The following is a 21,744-nucleotide window of genomic DNA, read 5'->3' as shown; positions in this document are numbered from 1 at the left end:
TGTAACACCAGTTGGTTGACTGATGGATTGATTCATGAAGCTTTTCCTTATTCTTTCAGCCAGAGGAATTATCTCCCCTATTAAAACTCATGATTCTCTATTTAACCTCTTCCCTGAATTTATTTCTCCTAATTTGAATTATTACTTTTATGGAGATGAACTAGATTTTATCATCTGTGAGGGTAGAAACAAGGCCATTTTTCATATTTTTATTTCCAACATCTAGCACCGAGCCTTACACATGGTAGGTGTGCAATCAATTTGTTAAATGCAATTGCTGCTCATCTTGAGGAACAGCATTGGAATGCTATTTGTTAATTTTAAGGCTTACTAAGTGTCTCACATGTATCAATTTGATTTATTCCTTACAGCAAACTGGAAAGGAAGTTAATTCAAATATTTGTGTATTTTCATCCTCATTTTTTAAAATGAAGAAATTAATCTGAGGAAACATAAGCACTTTTTGAAGGTCATAAGGCCATCTTTCCACAGACTTCCTTGTTTGCTTGTATATGCTTCCCTACTGTTAGTAAAGTACCTGAAATAAAATGAGCACTCAAATGCTTTTAAATTATTATTTAATTCAATTTTCTTTGGCAATATTTATATCTATCACTCAGACCCCCCACCACCAAAAATCCATCATTTTGAGAGCAAATTTCACATGATTTCAAAACACTGAGAATAGGTCATATAATTCCCAATGTATTGCAGGAGGCAGTTACATACTGGCAAATTTATTTATCCACTTGGTGTATTAGTCAACTCTTTTAAGAGTGTAACTTTCAGATCCTGCACTGCCTTGCAGTGGTAGGAAGTCTAGGTTATTTTTTCCCTGCCCTTGGTGCTCCTTCTAACAAGGTAGATAGTACAGAGAAAAAAAGACTAGACTTGTAGTCAGGAAGACTTAGTTCAAATACTCCTTCTGACACTAGTTGTGTAATTCTGCACAAGTCACTTAACATCCATCATTTTCAGTTTCCTCATTTGTAAAATCAGTAGAGCACCTACCTCACAAGGTTTTGTAAAACTCAGATTTGACTCAAAGTCTTTAATTTTGAAAGTACTATATTTCTTCTTCCCCTTCTTTTCCTTCTTCTCCTCCTTCCATTCTCTTCCTCCTCCTCTTTTTCCTTCTCTTCCTTCTCCTCTCTATCCCTAATTTTTTTCCCTACTTTTTAAAGTTAGGGCTAGGTCTATCAGTAAGCTAACAAATTCTAGTAAGCAGGACAAATAAATAATTTATTCGTCTTGGTTATTTCTAGTAAATAATTGTTCAATATGGCTCTTGTAGATCCAATTGAGCCATACAGGAAAGAGTGCTTGTGCATAAATACAGTGTTTAGAAGAGGCAGGTCTTTGGCTGCCATACTTTTTAGAAAGCTGAGTTATAAATCCTCATCATATAGAGTCAGATACTATTGCATATGATGAAGTTGATCAATTTATACATTATTGGGTATTTCTTTTCCTCTAATCCTTTCAAAATTTCTGAATATAGACTATAAATATGAAAAATTACCCATTAATAATAAAATTATATAAATGATGATGAAATACATATGAGAATTATACATAATTAATACATAGATACCATAAAGTAAGATTAAGCATATTTAGGAGACTAAGTAATCAACTTAAAAATTATCCATCATAATACTTAATAATACATAATACATAAACTTCTAAAATGACATACTTTCTAAATTCCTCTGATTCATATCTGTCAAGGTTTCATACTTACAGTATAATTATATTGTTCTCCCAATATATTGTGTGTGCAGGAAGCTGAAAGTTGTTCCTGTACTAAGTGCATTTGAAAACTGGTGCAAAAACTAGCTAGTTCCTATTGAAGACTTCCTCTCATTCATTTCGTTAAAAGTTCCTATTGTGTCTTTGTTTTCACATTCATCACATATATTTTGAATGGTGAGGTAATATGACTATTTCCTGTGTAATCAACTGCATTTGTTTCCCATGAAAAGTATTTGAAAAAGATTCTCCTCATTGTACGTGATAAGAGATTGTAATAACGATAATCAACTGTGAAATACTGAGCTACTCTAATCAATACATGAAAATCCACAATTTCAAAGGATTTGTGATGGAAAATTCTATCCACCTCCAGAGAGAAGTGGTAAAAACTGAGTGCAGATTGAAGGAATTTTTTTTCACATTTTAAAATTTATTTTTCTTACTTTTTTTAGCAACATGGCTAATATGGAAATGTGTTTTTCATGACTTCACATATATAATGAGTATCATATTGCTTGCCTTCTCAAGGGATGGGGGAGTGGCAAGAGGGAGAGACAGAATTTGGAACTCCAAATTTTAAAATATGAATGATATTTCAAAATGTTGACATTATAAAGATAAGTAGAAATTTTTTTAAATTGTTATCTTAATCTTCTGGTCATTTTTTAGCAGAAATTAATATGCTTCCAATAAAATTCGCCATGTCACAGCTCGCTTAAAGAAGAAAGGAGCAGTGAAATCTCAGAAAACCCAGAAGAAGATAGCCCCAAGGGAGAGATGTGCATAATAAATGTGAAATGGAAAGTAATATTAGTTCAGCTTTTTCTACCAGGCTTGCCACCTCCAAAGCCTATTTTTGTTTAAAGGAGATATTGCACCCTAAGTACCATGGTTTATTTTGCTGAATGCTTACTCCCTCAAGGATGCCAATAGGGCATTTAAAGGTGACTAGTCTAAAGAAGTTGAAGTAGTAAAATAAATCTTGGATTTTGGTCGAGAAGCAATGGGAAATCAAAAATATGAAGCAAGCTGATTTTCCTAACTAGATAGCAACAGCATAGTCTGTCCTGGTCCCTTTTCTCTATTATCTCTCTGTGATCTCATCAGCCCAAGGATTCATTATCTACAGGTAGATGATTCTTTGGTTTATATAACAGGATTCTCTTATCAGTATCACCTGAACTCATTTATCATATCACAAAATGCCTTTGATCACATCAAGTTAATTACCCCATAGCCATAAAAAACTCAACATGTCCAAAAGAGGACTAATTATCCATCCCACTTTCTACTCCCTTTCCCCATAAGCCTCTCCTTCATAGCTTTCCATCTACTGTAAAGGGTACCATCCTTGTCACAACCATCTTTACCCATAACTTTTATGTCTAGCTTGACTCCCATGCCATATAGCCAACTTCTCTCATATATTTTCCCTTATTTCTATTCTCACAATCACCCCACTAATATATACCCTTATCACTCACTTCTCGTTTATGTTAGTTTAATTGTCTTCTAATTGGTCTTGCTGCTTCTCAAATGTCTCCTTATTCCAATCCATCCTCCATTCAGCCACTGAAGTCATTTTCCTATGATTAAATTGGGCCAGGTCTCTCCCCTTCTCTCCACCTCTGAATATTGTCTCCCTCCAAATTTAAGTATCCTTAAATGTTTGAAAGGGACTTTACATGCTTTATCTGTATATTCTGTATTCCTGCTGAATGATAACTTTATTGATTTTATTTTTTTTTATTTTTTTCCAATTTGAATGAGTTTTAGTCAATTTAGAACATTATTCCTTGGTTACAATAATCACATTATTTCCCTCCCTCCCCTCCACCCACTCTTTCTGGAGCCAACACACAATTTCATTGGGTATTACTTGTGTCCTTGATTAGAACCTATTTCCATATTGTTGTTTATACTAGGATATTCATTCAGTCTACATCCCCAACCATATCCCTTCAACCCATGTATTCAAGCAGTTGTTTTTCTTTGGTGTTTTTACTCCTGCAGTGTTTCCTCTGGATGTGGATAGTGGTTTTTCTTGTAGGTTCCTCCAAGTTGTTCAGGGTCATTGCATTGCCACTAATGGAGAAGTCCATTACATTCAGTTGTAGCACAGTGTATCAGTCTCTGTGTACAATGTTTTCCTGGTTCTGCTCCTCTCACTCTGCATCAATTCCTGGAGGTTGTGCAGTCCCCATAGAATTCCTCCACTTCATTATTACTTTGAGCACAATAATATTCCATCACCAACATATACCACAATTTGTTCAGCCATTCCCCAATTGAAGGGCATCCCCTCATTTTCCAATTTTTGGCCACCACAAAGAGCGCAGCTCTGAATAACTTTGTACATTTTTTTCCCTTATTATCTCTTTGGGGTACAAACCCATCAGTGCTATGGCTGAATCAAAGGGCAGACAGTCTTTTATCACCCTTTGGGCATAGTTCCAAATTGCCCTCCAGAATGGTTGGATCAAGTCACAACTCCACCAGCAATGAATTAATGTCCTGACTTTGCCACATCCCCTCCAGCATTCATTACTTTCTTTTGCTGTCATGTTAGCCAATCTGCTAGGTGTGAGGTGATACCTCAGAGTTGTTTTGATTTGCATTTCTCTGATTATAAGAGATTTAGAACACTTTTTCATGTGTTTATTAATTGTTTTGATTTCTTTAACTGAAAATTGCCTATTCATGTCCCTTGCCCATTTTTCAATTGGAGAATGGTTTGATTTTTGTACAATTGATTTAGTTCTTTATAAATATGGGTAATTAGACCTTTGTCAGAGGTTTTTGTTATAAAGATTGTTACCCAATTTGTTGCTTCCCTTCTAGTTTTGGATGCATTAGTTTTGTTTGTGGAAAAACTTTTTAATTTGATGTAATTTCTGCCCCAATAGATTGGATTGTTCTTCCCTCTTGGATCAATTTCAAAGCACATAAGAGTTGAGTATTTCCTATCTCCAACCTCTTTACCCTTCCAGTGTATTGATGTTCTTTCCCCTCCCACCATGAGCTTCTTTGTGACATATAAATTTACCCACATTTGTTTCTTTTCCCATTTCCTTTAGTATTAACCTCTTTTTTTAGCTCTAGTTGTGTGTGTGTATATATATATATATATATATACATGCTTATGTATTTATGCATGCATATATCTATATACCTATTTATGTCTTGTCCTTTCATCCTATATAGTTTGTTACTCTTCCCTCTAAGTGTAATTCTTCTAGCTGCACAGGTGATAACAACAGTTTTTAAGAGTTACCAATTAAGTCGTTTCTTATAGGGATACAGATCATTGTAATTTATTGAGTCTCTTAAAAATTTTTTTTAGTTTTGTTTTTCTTTTTTCCCCTCTTTTTAAATTACCTTTTGATGATTCTCTTGAGTTCTGTGCTTAGATGTCAAATTTTCTGTTCAGGTCTGGTCTTTTCTTTGCAAATTCATGGAATTCTGCTATTTTGTTGAATGACCATACTTTCCCCTGTAAGAGTATAGTCAATTTTTCTGGGTAGTTGATTCTTGGTTGTTGACCTAGTTCCTGTGCTTTCTGGAATATCATATTCCTTGCCTTTTGGTCCTTCAGTGTGGATGCAGCCAGATCCTGCATTATCCTCACTGTGGTTCCATGGTATCTGAATGACTTCTTCTTGGCAGCTTGAAATATCTTTTCTTTGGTTTGGTAGTTCTTGAATTTGGCTATAATATTCCTGGGGGTTGTCAGTTGGGGATTAAGTACAGGAGGTGATCTGTGGATTCTTTCAATCTCCACTTTTCCCTCTTGTTCTAGAATATCAGGGCAGTTTTCTTGAATAATTTCCTGTACTATTATGTCCAGGATTTTTCTTTTGTCATGGTCTTCTGGTAGACCAATGATTCTTAAATTATCTCTCCTTGAACGATTTTCTAAATCCTCTATTTTGTGAATGAGATGCTTCATATTTTCCTCAATTTTTTCATTCTTTTGGTTTTGTTTTATAGTGTCCTGCTGCCTTGTGAGGTCACTTAATTCTAGTTTTTGTATTCTGGTTCTTAAAAACTGGATTTCATCCCTGGCTTTTTGGCCATCTATAGAAAATCAAACCAGAAAGAGAAGGATTGATCTTTCATCCTCTTTACATCATCTTTCATATTCATTGCCTCATTTTCCAGCTGATTGATTTTGGCTTTCAAGACACTGTTTTCGGTTTCCAGATGACTTATCTTGCTGTCAAAGTTGTCTTCAGCCTCTCTTGAATTGCATTTTGAGTTCTTCCACAACCTGTATCCAATTTGCTGGGATTTCTGATTTATTGTTTGCTGATCCCTCCCCCTCTATTCTGTTAGCTGTATAGAAGCTATCTATTGTAATTTCTTTATTATTTTTCTGTTGTTTGCTCATAGTAACCCCTTCTTTGCTCCCTGTATTTGTCTGTGCTCTTGCTCCTTTCATTTTTTTGGTTTTGGGAGCTTCTGTCAGTCTCCCCTCTTAAAGCTTTTACAGAAGATCTCTCAGTGAAGTCTTTGGGGAAGGGTTGTTGGGGGTTTGAGCTTCCCTGTCCTCTGGAGGCTTTTGATTGGTTTAAAGTCCAGCAGTCAGAGGGAGGGGTGTGAAGCCTAGGCTTCCCTGAGTTCTAAAGATTTTTGATGGGATTAAGTTCACCTTGGTTGGGCTGGGTGTGCTCTGAGGCCAACACCTCCTGTAAGGCTGGAGCAAATATGGAGGATCTACACAGCTCTGGCCAGGCTGCCACCTCTATGCTCCCTCTCTGTCTCCTTCCCTGCCATCTGTGTTTGAGGCTCTGAGCCAACACAGCCCTGCCTTCAAGGTACACCCTTCAGACGATCATCTTTGCCCACCCAGAATTTCCCACTGCCCCTGGAGTCTCAGCACTCTCAGTGGGTAGGGGGAGGGGTCCTGGGACCTTCCTTCTACCTTCCCCTTAGACCTGAGTGTTCTCAGATTCCAGCTTTTGGGTGGGGGGGAGGTGCATGTACCTTTTGAATTGAATCCAGCAGGAGGTTTCCTTGGCTCTGTCTTGTTGTTAGGTTTGATTTTTAGTCCCATAGGAGCATTCAGTTTGTGATTGGTAAGGAAGGGTATTCAGAGGTCTGAACTTCTGCTGCTTCTAGGCCACCATCTTGACATGAATGGTAATTTTATATAGCCAACATTAACATGTAAACAAGAGATATGGAATTGGAACTAAATATAAGTTCTTTCAAAGCCACAGAATATCAGACTTGGAAAGTTTGTTGAATATCATCTAATGCATTTCCCTCACTTTACAGTAGAGATGAAACTCTAAAAGGAAATGCAACACTGATAGGGTCACTGAGTCAGGAAGTAGAAAGGCAGATATTTAAACACAGGTCTTCTAATTAAGTTCAGTGTTCTTCCAACTGAAGCACTTTGCCTTTCTGTGCCTAAAATCCAAGAACTTATTTATCACCACCATTCTTACATATTTCAATTGCTTTTTTTAAGATGAACGTTCTCAGTTATACAATTTCCCCCCCTACACTTTTGAACTACTTGAGAAGCAAGTCAAACATAGTTGGGCTAATTTCAAAATCCCCTGCCCTGAAGTACATTTGAAATGGTTTCTTGCACCAATTTCAAATAAACAGTGCATTAAGACCTTTGAGTCATCACCAACAATTCACTTAAATGTCTTCCTGCTTTGGTGACCTCCTGAGTCCAGTGATTCTATAAATCTGCAGTAATCTCACATAATGAGTTTCTGAGTCAGAATTCTATAGGTGAGTTTTAATGATGCTAATGATACTTTTGAGAATTTTGAAAAACAACTCTGTAATTATTATATAATTCTAAGAAGATGCATTTCAGAACATTGCTCTCAACTCTGTTGTGCCCATATACCTATATTATTCTTTGTCCTTTGTTTGAAAAATATCTTGACTTTCTAGTGAATTAGACTGAGGCAAAGTAAGTCAGAATTGTATAAAGTCATCACCCTTATGGTCCCAGAGTAATAAAAGTCCAGTGGTTGGACAGAAGCCAGTACAAGGCTATGTCTTGGTATGAAGTGGCATCTTCAATGTAAACATAATTTTTTTTGTATGCTTATATGTATTTGTATAAGAAGAAAGGATAAGATCCTTTTACAAAGTTAGAAATTTTAATTGGGCTATTGTTTCTTTCTCCAGGCAGATCTAGAAGCCTGGGAAATAATAAGATTCTGATTAACCTACTATTGAATTCACAGCATCATTGCATCATAAAATGAGCTAGAAGAAATTTCAGAGAGTATTATTGACTGTAATCTCCTTATTTACATGTTAGTAAATTCAGACACAGGGAGATGATTTGGCTGAAGTCCCACTGACAATTTTGATTTAAGAATATGAATAGGAACAGAACTTATGATATTATTGTGTGGGAAGCTCCTGATAAGGAATTTTCTCCATCAATACATGTCAGCTCTTTCTTTATAAGTCATTATCTTATAGAAAAGTTTGGAGTACTGAAAGATTAAGTCATCTCCCAGCGGTCATAGAGCCAGCAGGTATCAGAGGTAGGATTTGAAACCAAGTTTTCCTAGTTCTGAGGCTAACCGTATTTGCATTATTCCATGAAGAAGTTTTTATTGTTCTTAAAATTTTATGGGATGAGAGTTAACTAGTGAAGTTTTGTAAGTATCGCATCTATCTAAGAAAGCTTACTTTAAATCTTCTTGTCGTGATAGAATCAAGAAAACAAAGGGGAAATGGACACTTTTGCAGTAAGTCCTACTAACTTCATTCCCTGAATTGCCAGAGCACCTTGCCCATAGAAAAATGCAGTGAGAAGTATCCTTGATTAGTTAATTGGGCACAGTCTCTAGAGGGAGGAACATTGATTTGATGTGGAAAAGTTGCTAAAAATGCTTAAACCTACCCTCCCATGTCATACCTCTACTAGGATTGTCACAATCTATGTTATCTACAAGACAAAGATTGAGCTCTGGCTTATACAAGTCTGGGTGAAAGTCCCCTTCATCACCACACATACCTGTCATCCTGTTTTGCTTCTGATCTGTGGTCCCAACCTTGGGGAGTGGGAATATTATGGAGACATACACAGGGGCAATGCAAGTGACATGTCAAAGAAAAATGTGTAAGCAAGAAATATGTTCCTTTCCCTAAAGCTCCCCCCCTCAGCCCTTTCAGTACCCATAGACATAGTGTTTGTTCTTCTCTTTTCCACTCTTAATTCTAAGATGGAGCTGCTAGCAATCTTTTATATATGACTTCATGTTTGAGAGCTTAGATTTGTCCTAGATGAGTTTTCTAAAGTCTTCTCCATTCCCAGAAACTATCCAGAACACAGGTAACTAAAATACTATATACATTTGTAAATATATTGATTTCTAGAGGATACTAAGTGGTAGAGGATAGAATTCTGGGCTTGCAGGGAGCAAGATGTGAGTTCAAAATCTACCCCAGACCCTTACTATCTGTGTGTCTTTGAGAACTTAGCTTCATCTCTTTTAAACACACTTTCCTTATCTATAAAATGGGGATAATAATAGAATATATCCCATAGTTATTATGAGAATCAAATGAGATAACATGCAAGTGGTTTCACAAACTTTGAAGTCTGCCTCAGAGCACACCCAGCCCAACCAAGGTGAACTTAATTCCATCAAAAATCTTTAGAACTCAGGGAAGCCTAGGCTTCACACCCCTCCCTCTGACTGCTGGACTTTAAACCAATCAAAAGCCTCCAGAGGACAGGGAAGCTCAAACCCCCAACAACCCTCCCCCAGAGACTTCACTGAGAGATCTTATGTAAAAGCTTTAAGAGGGGAGACTGACAGAAGGGGATAGTTGTGAAAAATATTGTTGAGGTAAAAGTGACAGGATTTAGCAAGTGATTGTAATATGTGGGCTGCAGGAAAGTAAGAGTTGAAAATGGCAACTGGGTTATGAACCTGTATAACTGGAAGGATATTGGTACCATAGTCTGTGACAGTATTATTTAAATGTGTGAAGATTAAATTTAGCTCCCCCTGATTATAACAATGAAAATACTTATCTCTCCCCTGAATGTAAAGATTAAATTGTAACCCTTGTCTATTTTTGGATTTAATCCCCATAAGTGTAAACATGGTACTTAAAAGTTACGTATGAAGATCTGCCCATTTAGAGCTAATCACCAATAGCAGACATGTTATTTAGTTTCTATCTAGCAAACATACACAAAATGCTATGAACTTATGAACTATGTTAAGTTTTGGTGGGTTTTACTGGGAAGCAACCTATTGTTAATAATTTTGTCTTTATTTGAAAATACATCCAGTTCCAAACAGCTGAATGAGGAAGGAACTTAGTGATGATTTGATTTATTTACTTTTGTATAGTAGATGTGATTGGTCGACTTGGATTTTTCCAATATTGTTTTGAAGTGAGGTTTAAGGTGAGAGTAGAGTAATAGGCAAGATGGGGATTATTTTTATATCCAGAAATGGCTCTAAAAATGTAGAAACAAAAGGCATCAATCCATCAACAACTCTAGTTAGTACCATAGATTAAGTAGTGAAGGAGACCTTAGAAGTCATCTACTTCCATTCTGTAATTTTCATATGAAGGAATTTAAGACCAGAGTGATGAATTAATTTAGATGAGTTAAGATCTGAAATTATATCCTCTAGCTCAAAATATAGAATTTATTTTCTTAAATTTTATGTAACAGTTTCCAGCATTTTTCAAAGAACGCTGAGTCTCAAATTCTCTCCCTTCTCACTGAGATGGTAAGAAATACTCACCTAGATGCAATCATGCCAAACATTTCCCATATTATTCCTCCTTTTGTGGAAGGCAATTTGAAAAACAAAAAAAAATTAAGAAAGTGAAAAAATGTTTACTTTCATCTGGATCAGACTCCATTCTCTCATTCTCTAGAAACAGATGACATTTTTTTTTATCATTAGTTCTTTGTGATGGTTTTGGATTATTGTATTGCTGAGAATAGCTAAGTTATACAAGTTGTTCATTGTATAGTATTTCTCTCTCTATGTTCAATGTTCTTGTTCTGCTTATTTTACTAGGTTTCACTTCTTGTAAGTATTTCCAAGTTTTTCTGAACTCTGTGTTCATCATTCTTAGAGCACAATAGCTGCTTTACATATTTTTGTAGATATAAAATCTTTCCCTTTTCATTTTTTTTACTCTTTGGAAAACAAGCCTAGTAATGGTATTGCTGAGTCAAAGGAAATGTACTGTTTTATAGCCCTTTGGATATAGACAGAACTTATTAAAAAAAAACAATTGTAGATGCACTTAGAGAAAACTACCGATCATTCACACATCAATTCAATGTTCTTGAAACTCCACACAGTCTGAACACTTAGGTAATCTACATCTGTAGTATTATATTTCTTGAGATTCCTAGGATAGACAACTGACATAAACCTTGTTCCCCAAACATTCCCTATATATTCTCCATTTTCCCATTTTATGTCTCTAAAGTCCTCCTTCTTTTTTTTTTTTTTTTTTTTTAAAAACCCTTACCTTCCGTCTTGGAGTCAATACTGTGTATTGGCTCCAAGGCAGAAGAGTGGTAAGGGCTAGGCAATGGGGGTCAAGTGACTTGCCCAGGGTCACACAGCTGGGAAGTGTCTGAGGTCAGATTTGAACCTAGGACCTCCCGTCTCTAGGCCTGGCTCTCAATCCACTGAGCTACCCAGCTGCCCCCAAGTCCTCCTTCTTTTAAAGCCCAGTTTAAGTTCTACATCATCTGTATGACTTCTATTTTCAGTGATCACTCCCTCCTCAGAAGTTATAGTATATTGTGTTTGGGCAACTTTTTGGAGTTGTACTAGATACAGAGTTAGAGATCTAACTTTAAGGACTAAGTCTTGTTCTTCATAGAATTTTAGAGTTTGAAAGGACCTCAGAAGCAATAAAAGCTACCATTTGTAAGGGGGACATGGGGTTAAATTTTTAAAGGGTTGGACTTAATTATTTAAGAATGTGGTCACCAGGAATTTAATTAATTCCAAAGAGATTTTTTTTACAATTTATTTACAAAATGTAGAAAGAGTGAAGCAAGAAATCATAGAGAGGATAAGGTAAGATATCTAGCCTGAGCACTAAGTAATTTACTCCTGGTCCCTCCAGGCAGGGAGAATTAGTTTCAGTCAGCCTCAGCAAAGCTGAGGAACCAGGAAGTATCTCTCAAGAGTAGGTCTCTCTAGAGGATAGTTTTTTTTTTTTTTCAGAAAAATCCAGCAGTTAAGAATCAGTCTTTCAATCACCACGTGTCAGTCCAGTCAGCAGATTCTTCTGCCCCTTTTCTTCACCAGCCTTAACTCAAAAGCATGAAGAATTGACTTCTCACAGGAAGTAACAGCTCCTTTTAAAGCCATTTTCTCTTCCATCACTTTCTGTTTCTTCCCCTGATTCTATATCTACAAATTACAGTTGAAGTCCTGTTCTAGGTCTGCCCAGAAGGTCATTAGTTGATTTTGATTCATTACCCACTGTTGCACACATGAGACAAAGACCTCCCACTTCATGATTAAGTGGCATATTTGCACTATTGGTGATTAGCTCTAAATGGGCAGATCTTCATACGTAACTTTTAAGTACCATGTTTACACTTATGGGGATTAAATCCAAAAATAGACAAGGGTTACAATTTAATCTTTACATTCAGGGGAGAGATAAGTATTTTCATTGTTATAATCAGGGGGAGTTAAATTTAATCTTCACACGTTTAAATAATACTGTCACGGACTATGGTACCAATATCCTTCCAGTAATACAGGTTCATAACCCAGTTGCCATTTTCAACTCTTACTTTCCTGCAGCCCACATATTACAATCACTTGCTAAATCCTGTCACTTTTACCTCAACAATATTTTTCACAACTATCCCCTTCAGGGTCCCAGTTTCTTTTCTCCAGACTATGACCATGGACTAATTGATCTGGCTTCTAAGTCAATCTCTAACTGCCAAAGTGATTTTCCCAAAGCATAGATCTACTCCCCTGCTCAGTAAACTCCAGAGGCAATCAGTTACTGTTAGGATCAAATATAAATGGCTCTATTTAACATTTAAAGTCCATTACAATTTGGTATGCAACTTCCCTTTATTCAACTTCCTCTATGATCAAGTAGATCAGAACTTCTTATTTTTCCATTTGCATAACAGTCCCTTCTCAATCTCCATGCCTTTGCAATTCATGCCAAAAACACATTTCTCTATCACTTTGCCTTCCTTATTTCCTTTCATCAAACTTTCCTAATTTCCTTTAATTACTAGTAAGCTCTCTGGGGGGGAAAAGCACTTTATATTCATTTTATGTAAACTTACATGGATACATACAGGTTTTCTCTCCCAATAAAAGTACTTAATGACTGTATTTATTTCATTTATTTCCTAGCATAGTATCTGGCATATATTAGATTTTTAATGTTCATTTTTTTGATTAATTGATGTGAGAAGCACTTTGGATACATTCAATCAAATGATGATTGATGGCAATACCTATGTGGTATTATGAGTTTTATTATCATCTCCTTTTTACAGATGAGAAAATTGAATCTCAGAAATATTAAGTGATTTGGCCACAATTATCACACATCAAGTAAATGACAGAGAAAGAATTCAAACCTAGGTTTCTTCTAACTCCAGTACCATTGCTCTCTTCTATCCCATCCTACTTCCTAGTTCAACTCAGAGCTAAACAAAAATCCTTTCTCCAATTATTTGAATAGCCTTTGCTTAAAGACCTTAAATGAAGAAAGACTCCATTATAGAGTTCTTTTTGATGTCTCTAATTGACCAAGCAGAAATCTAAGTCCTTTTTTATTTTATACCTAAAAATCAACTACCAAGCCTCTCCAAATATTCATTTTTTTCAGACTAAATATTCACAGTTCCTTCAACTAATTCTCAAATGTCATGATCCCACACTTTGTCATCCTAGTTGATTTCTCCTGGATACTCCTCAGTTTATATCCTCTCTAGAATCTAACATGCCAAATAAAATTTCAGATATGATCTGTACAGAACAGAACTGAATATAACAATACTATTATTTTTTCACATTCTGGACAATAAAGAGCCAAAAATTACATTTGCTTTAAAAAAAATAACCCTTCTTTTGCGTCTAACAACTCAGACAAGACAGAAAGGCAAGAGCTACAAAAATGGGGTTGAGTAATTTGCCCAGGGTGACACAGCTAGGTAGTGTCCGAGGCCAGATTCAAGTCTAAGTCTTCTCAACTTCAGACTTGGGGCTCTATTCACTGTGTAACCTAATTGCCCCAACATTAGCTTTTTGGAGAACAAAACAGGGACTGGTTTATTACACTGTTGAATTATATTTCACTTACTTAAATTTCACTTGCTCTACTTAAGCCTTCTGATTATTTTTTTTCCTTCTCAGACAAACTGTTATCTAGTTATTCCTTTTTCATCTTTTATTAAGTTTTGGAACTCAAGTATAATGGAGATTTGAAAGCTGATTGTCATTCAGGGATTTGTAGTTCAGAAGAGGTAACATTTCCTTTCAGGACAAAGAGTGATTTGGATTTTTGAACTCATTGGACCAGAAGGAAGATTTGTGTCTTCCCCAGGATTTTGAAAAAGATACACAGTGGTCTGTGAAAGAACAGATGTAGAAGAAGGAATGAGAACCATATGAGCTGAGAACCAGAAGGGGCAAGGAAGATAGTATTCTTAGTCCTGCCTGGAACTTAAAGAGCTGAGATTAAGAAAGGTGGTGGCACAGGGGCAATATACAAATACAAAGGGCAAGCAGATCTGAATTGTGGCAAAGAAGACTCCTTCTCAAACTCTTAATCTACAGATCTGTGATAGCCTCCCCCCCTTTTCTCCTCCCTACTATATTTAGAGGCACTACAGCAAGATTCCTGGGTTTCTCTTCTTCCACAATAGAGATCTTATCCCTCCTCCAACCCAAAGTAGTCTGTATGAAGTAACTTCATTCTATCCCCATACTCCTCTGTTTCTCTTGGACATTGAAAATGATAACATGTATAATATAGAACAGTTACTGCATTTTCTCCATGGTGCCTATGTATAGAAACAAGTATATATTCTTCTATTTTCTTCCTTAACCAGTTTGATCCCTGTTTTTTGTTTCACATGATAATATATTGAAGTGGAAGACAAAAGGATACCCTAACAAAACAGAGACAAAATATTTCAATGAATTTGCAGAGAGGCTTGAGACAGACCCAAGGACCTATTATTTCCATCCCTGCTATACTATATATACCTTGTGCATATAGACTGCCTCTTCTAATATATATTCATTTTTGCTTATGATAAATTTCAGAGACAAAGAAGAGGGTTAAAGCATGGGGTTGGGTTCTAGAGTGCCCCAAGACTTAAACAACAACAAGGATTGAATTTACCAGACAAGGTATGAGCAAAAGTAAGGGAACAATAATGATGAAAAGGAAGTCTTTGAGAAATGCCAGATGGCCCAAGAACTGTAGCCTTAGCTACAATAGAAAGAGTATAGTGAACATTCTAATCAAAGGAAGCTCCATTGTCTTCTTTCAGAAACTCAATGAAAAGGCCAGTTTCCCTTACAGAGGGCACCAAAAAAGGCATGTGAAATATTCCCAAGATAAAGACACCAATTTACTAGCAGATTGGATGTATGCGATCCTTGGAAGGAAACTTTTATGAATTATTTCCCCAAATATTTATTAGTAGTTGGGCTATTTAGCAACTCAGTAAGTATTGACTAAGTTCCAAGTATATGGAAGATATTATTCTAATCTCTTACAATATAAAAAGTAAGGGAAAGGTAGTCCTTACTCTCAAGGAGCTTATAAGTGATAGGGGAAGTGGGGTAGATACAATGTAATTTGAGAAAGGAAGAATGAATAAATCAAGGGAGTAGGTAAAACTTCCATGGCAATTATATCAACCTGCCATTAACAATTACTTGCCTTGAAGGAAACTAATGGTTCTAAAAGATGGAGGTGAGGAAAGAATTAGTTCCAGACAATGGAGATGGGACTTGGAATGCCAAATGTAGAAAACGATAAGTAATTCACTTTGACAGGAATATAGAATGTAGGAAGTAATTTTTCATAGTTCTATACTATGGCACAGTAAAATTGTTTAAAGTTTCTCCAGAAGCAAGTGGAACAGCTTAATGATCTCCAGTGTGAGGCATGGCTCTGACCCTACCCTTTACATACTTTAGTTTGAAAAGGCAAATGGAAGCCAGAATGAAAAGATTCAAATACCTAGCTGGAAAAGAGTTTGTTTTTTATATTAGTTCTGGGAAAGTTGTGTTCTTCACTAGAAGTTGTATTTTGTTATAGTAGAGGATTAAGGCTCTGAGATAGAATCCCACCTCCAGGTGAGTTCTGGCACCAGTTTGTATGTGGACCCAACTCTATGAGTGTTTTTAGTGGGATTTCGGTAGCTTGGAACTTCCATGTAAATGGATCAGGTGGAATGTGGCTCTGAAGACCAGGGACATGTTCTTTTACAGCTGTGTTTTGATTGTGGGAACAAACACAAATCTGGGCCCCTCATGGAATAGCATGCAACCTGAAAATGTCCTTAGACTCTGCTAACTGATGTCTATGAAAAAGTATTTCGCTGACAGTTTTCCTGAGCTGAACTATAAGAAGTAATGTTGAAAAGGGAAAGGAGCCCATGAGAAAGAATATATGAGAAAGATTACCCACCATTGACAAATAAGGAAAAATATAGCTAACTCCAATGTCCTTTGAATTAATCTAAAAAAAAAAACAGTGCTTGGGTCAAATTTTCAACCTTAGCTAGAAACATTCTCAATTAAATTGGAAGAGAAGTGTTTTATGGCAAGCCATGACAACCTCTAGCCTGTACTTCTTGTGAGTATTATATATGAACTCATAGCTACAGCAGTGAATTACAAAGCGATACAATAGGAGCTGTAAAAATGTCACTGGAAATCACCTTGGTTCAGAATTTTTGCTCCTGCTGCAGTAGTTAATGGTTTAAGATGTCAGCATTAGCACTCTCCAGTGGTATTATTTGCTAGCATTTTGTGTCTAATTACAGTGTGCTCTGGGACACCAGAGTGAGTCCTACATGCACTCGATAGAGAAAATGCCCATATCAACAACTCACTTTGTTAAATTGATTTGCAGGGTTAGCTATCTGAAGTGAGTTGGGGGGGGGGAGGTATTTAGAATATGCCCTTCATTAATTTGATTAAAGTTCAGACATAAGTTCAACTGGAATTCCTATAAAAAGTAAAGCAAGACTTTTTTAAAGCATAAAGTGATTTTAAGAATAAATGAAAGTGCTATATGAAATAACTGGAAAAGTAATAGAACTCTATAGGGAAGACTTTAAGGAAAATTGGCAGTTTAGCACAAGAGATATAAAACATCTTCCAAGGTATAAAGACCTGAAACTTAGAATAGAGCAATCAGAAGTTAAAGATTCCATGAGACAACAAGAAATATTAAAACAGATATAAAAGAAAAAATGGTAGGAATCTCATATCATAAATAATTGACCTGGCAAAAAGCTCAAGATAACCTAAGAATCATTGTATTGCCTGAAACCCATCAATAAACAAAACAAACAAACAAAAAAGAAAATGGACCTAATATTTCAGGAAATTTTGAAGGAAAATATTCCACATCTTTTAAAACTAGATGATGAAGTGAAAATATAAAGAAAAAAAAAAGAATGGTCATCTTCTGAATGAAATCTCAACTTGAAGAATTTAGGAACATTATAGGCAAAATCTAGAGGTTCCATGGGAAAGAAAAAATACTTTAAGCATCCAGAAGAAAAAGAAGAATACAAGTACTTATGTGAGAGATTCAAGATCCCACAATATTTTGCAGCCACTGAAGGTAGAATGCTTAAAATAAGTACATTTCAAAAGGCAAAAGATAAAGGTATACAACAAAAACTATTTTATCCACTGAACTGAATATAATTCTATAAAGAAAAAAATGAGCCTTCAATGAAATGGACTTCTAAGCACTCCTGATAAAAATATCAGAGTTTAGTGAAAACTTTGGAATAAAATCTCAAGGATCAAGAATAATATGAAAAGGGAAAAATAAATAAGCAATAGGAAAGAACTAAATCAAGATGGAGTATTTATTTTCTAATTGGGGAGATTACACAAAAATGCCCTCAAAACCTTAAGACAAAGTTTTAATGATCCTAAAATAAGGAAAAAGGAAAAGGAATATACTTGGGAAAATGTGTGAGCAAGAGGGAAATTAATCTTAAAATCAAGCTGCTGAAATAGAAGTTTATTCAAATAAAGAGGGAATCAATTTAAAACGTTCCCCCTCAAATTACCAAATTGTGCATACCATTTGATTTAGCAATTCCACCACTAAACCTACACACTAAATAAATCAAAGAAAAAACACAAGCATCTCTATGTACAAGAATACTTAAAATAGTTCTGTGCCATAACAAACCCAAACTGGAAACTAGGGGACTTGTTTAGCCTTGATAAAAATTTTAGTATAGAACCATAAAATCATGCAGTCAAAGAACTGCAGGGGTATGAATGTAGAACTAGACCTGAAGTCTAGAAGACCTAAGTACAAATCCAGTTTCAAATGCTTACTAGTTGTATGATACTGGGCAACCTTTACCCTCTTCATGCCTCGCTTTTTCCATCTTTGGGGAGAATAATGACACCTACCTCCCAGGACTGTGGTGAGATAAAAATGAGATGATATTTGCACATTGCTTTGTAAATCTTAACGTGCTATATAAATGCTAGCTATTATCATCATCAAATGTAATATTTAGGCTTATTGTGAATGATGTCTTCAAGATGGCAGACATGAACTTATCTCATCATACACACTTTATTATTTATCTAACTGTGACAAAATGATTTAGCAGTAAATTTATTATAGTCTGAATACTTTACTGATATACATAAAATAGAGTAGAAGACCTTCAGTGTGATAAATTCTCTTTGGGCATTTATAGGAGGACATGGACAAGATACCACATGACTCTTTAGGGTATGAGAAACCATGTATGAGTTGTGGTCTAAATCAATGTAGATAATACCCACACAAATAGGATGATTGGTCCATCAAAGTATTATTTTTTAAAGCTTTTTAAATATTTAAATAGCAGGTTTCAGGTCCTGCTATGGATCCCCAAAGAGCATTTATCCAAAAATCAAGTTGAAGGCCTTTTATATCATTTAAGATTTCATTTAACCAATAAAATATCCAACATGTTAGTTCAATTAGGCTCCTCCAAAAAAAAAAATTTCCCCAAAGAGTTTTCTTTGTATACACCATTTTAGTCTAAATGTGGTAGGAAAAATATTTCACTTTGTATTCTATTTTTACTCATAGTTTATTCATTACTTTCTTGAATTGACTTTTTCACAAATTTGTCAGAAATTGAGATATATTTTTTGTAATCAAAGTTGGATTTAAGTCAAAGAAAATAAAATGACATATGGCAGAGTTTCTCACAGGGATCATAAACATTTAACATGGGTCCTTTTTTGTTTATAAATCCACATTTTTGTCATTAGCATTTATGCTCACTGAATTCTAATGTGCTCTCATTTTTATGTTCTCCTTCCTTCAGATAATAGTTGGAGAAACTGCTGTGTTTTGCCTACAACTAGCCACAAGGGATTTTGAAAACCAAGAAAAAACAATTTTAACGGGAGATTGTTGCTATATAAATCCACTGGTACGCAGAACTGTCCGATTTCTTGGTATGTGTCCATTGTATTGATTTTTTACTGTTTTTTAGAGGATGCTTATATGCCAACTAACAATTCAAATACCCAGTAATATTACTTAGTCAGCTTTCTGATATTTATTCATTTCATTCCAAAACAAAACTTTTATGTAAACAACTTGTTTTCACATACTACAGGACCTTTTATGGTGAAAAATTCCATGTTATTTTAAGAGAAATAATTCTAATTGCAATAATATAAGAATTCTAAAAATTAACCAGAATATTTTATTAAGCAATTCAACTGCAAAACTACATTATTTCATCATTTTTTAAGAATTGAAATATTATTTGACATCATGTAAACAGAAAAGAAAATACAAAGGGGGATTTTTAACTTCTCTTTGATTTTTCTGGGCATCTGGAAGACACAGTTTGTGGGCTACATAATAATATAGTCACTTCAGGCTCCTTTCTTTGCCTATGTATTTGTCTGCGTTTGTAGATGAGAGTCAAAATAGCTTCCAACATGTATGTGCCTGGGAAAATGTTGCTTTTTAGTCTCATATATGCTCCTATTATATGTATTATATTGAGGCTGAATTTCTGGAAATCATCATTAGAGATACAAGAATTGTTCATTTTGTTAAAAAGTATAAACTGACTTAAATTTAGGTAACAGAGACAAGCATTGTATGTGCTGCACTTATCCAAAATGTATTGACTTTAATAATATATCATTTTATTATAATAAACATTGAATCTTACAGTACTAAAATATTATATTCTAGAGATAATATTTGGATAAAAGAAATATTCACTTCTTGGAATATATAATACAAAATAACAATAGTACCTACAGAAATTAATTAAATACAATCATAGAAGGAAATTCATTTTTTGGAAGTCAACATTTTTCTATGGAGGTTTCTCTTCCTAAATTGTGTCCTGCCAGCTTTTAGTTTGGTGACTTCTCAAAGACAAGATTGAGATGAAAAAGGGTTTACTATTGATGTCTAATTAATCTGCATATGACTAATGTAATAAGTTATATTTCCTTAATATAACTATGAAAACTACATTCCTTTAAATATATTACCATTCTGACTGTTGATCCATGTTAAAAGTCTATGTTTACATACAAAATAATTCTTTATGTGAAAACTTGCCATAATGTTTTAAAAAACCATCAGTACTAATTACTTTCTTAGAAAAGAAATCAAAAGCATTAAAACACCCCAAACACATCAAATTTGTTTTATACAATTTAAGTTTTCCCTCAGTCTGGCTCACATATTAAATTGTACCTTTCAAAGCAAATCATTAAATGTTTCATAAATATCATCAATTTATCTTCTTGCCATAATTATACAAAACTAATTCCTTGGCTTTTTGTGAAGCACTTTTCCTCCTAAAATCTATTCTATTCAGCACTCAAAATGTACCTGAGGAATAAATGCCACAGAAGAAATCCTGTTGCATTCAATCCCAAGATGCTTTTTTAAAAAGATGGTGAGGAAAAAAGAAAACAGGAATCTTGGATCTCTTCCCAGTTCAATACCTACACTGCTATATTCACATCAGGTGCTTTTCAATTAGTGCAGTGCTAAAAGGGGCCTAGGTTCTTGGGTCAATGGATAGATTTCAGGAGTCCATGAACTTAAAGTAAATCACATATTTATTTTGGCTAACCTTTAACTGAAATGTCAGATTTCATTCATTCAATGAAGAAATAAACTAAAGCATTATTCTAAGAATTGTCCAGAGGCTTGACCACAACCCTCCCAAAAAGATGAATAATCTCTGTTCTGTGGCCCTCTCAGACCCAATAAAGTAGGACAAAATATTTTTCAAACTAGACTTTCAATTTCAGGTACATGTATGATCATAAAATCTTCCCCAGTTGATTATTATTGTGTTCTACTACTACCCTGTTTCAGATGGACATACTGAGCATTTGAATTCTGCAATTCTAAATGACATATTTTAGGGGTTTCTGAATGATCACATTGATTGGCACAGAGTAAATACTTAAAAAGCATTTGTTTATGGATTTTCAAGAATTAGCCATGAATTGGGAGCTATTTCTCAAATTACTTTCACACCAAAAAATGTGATTAAGTTAGCAAGATAAAAATTCCACCTAAATGAAATGTGCATATTTCAAGACAGAATATTTGTAAGCAGATTTGTAATCTGGAACCCTATTATAGACAGGTTCTTTGGAAAATAGGTCTGATATAAGTTAACTCCCCCACCCAGTAAAAATGTTTGAGGGATATATGTTTTTGCAGTTAAAGTATGAATTT

At 35.0% G+C, this 21,744-nt stretch overlaps 1 protein-coding gene across 1 annotated transcript in view; it reads left to right on the top strand.

The window, feature by feature from the left end:
• The window catches only part of PLPPR5 (phospholipid phosphatase related 5), a 203,079-nt gene that overhangs the window by 70,281 nt on the left and 111,054 nt on the right, over positions 1-21,744 (top strand). The window contains exon 2 of the mRNA XM_007485015.3: positions 19,337-19,469. Within this exon, the coding sequence (XP_007485077.2) occupies positions 19,337-19,469 (133 nt within the window). The remainder of the gene's footprint in view (positions 1-19,336; positions 19,470-21,744) is intronic.

This window comes from Monodelphis domestica, chromosome 2 (assembly GCF_027887165.1).
Source record: "Monodelphis domestica isolate mMonDom1 chromosome 2, mMonDom1.pri, whole genome shotgun sequence".
NCBI lineage: Eukaryota > Metazoa > Chordata > Mammalia > Didelphimorphia > Didelphidae > Monodelphis > Monodelphis domestica.
The sequence above is the reverse complement of the archived record's forward strand: the minus strand, read 5'-3'. Positions and strand labels throughout refer to the sequence as shown.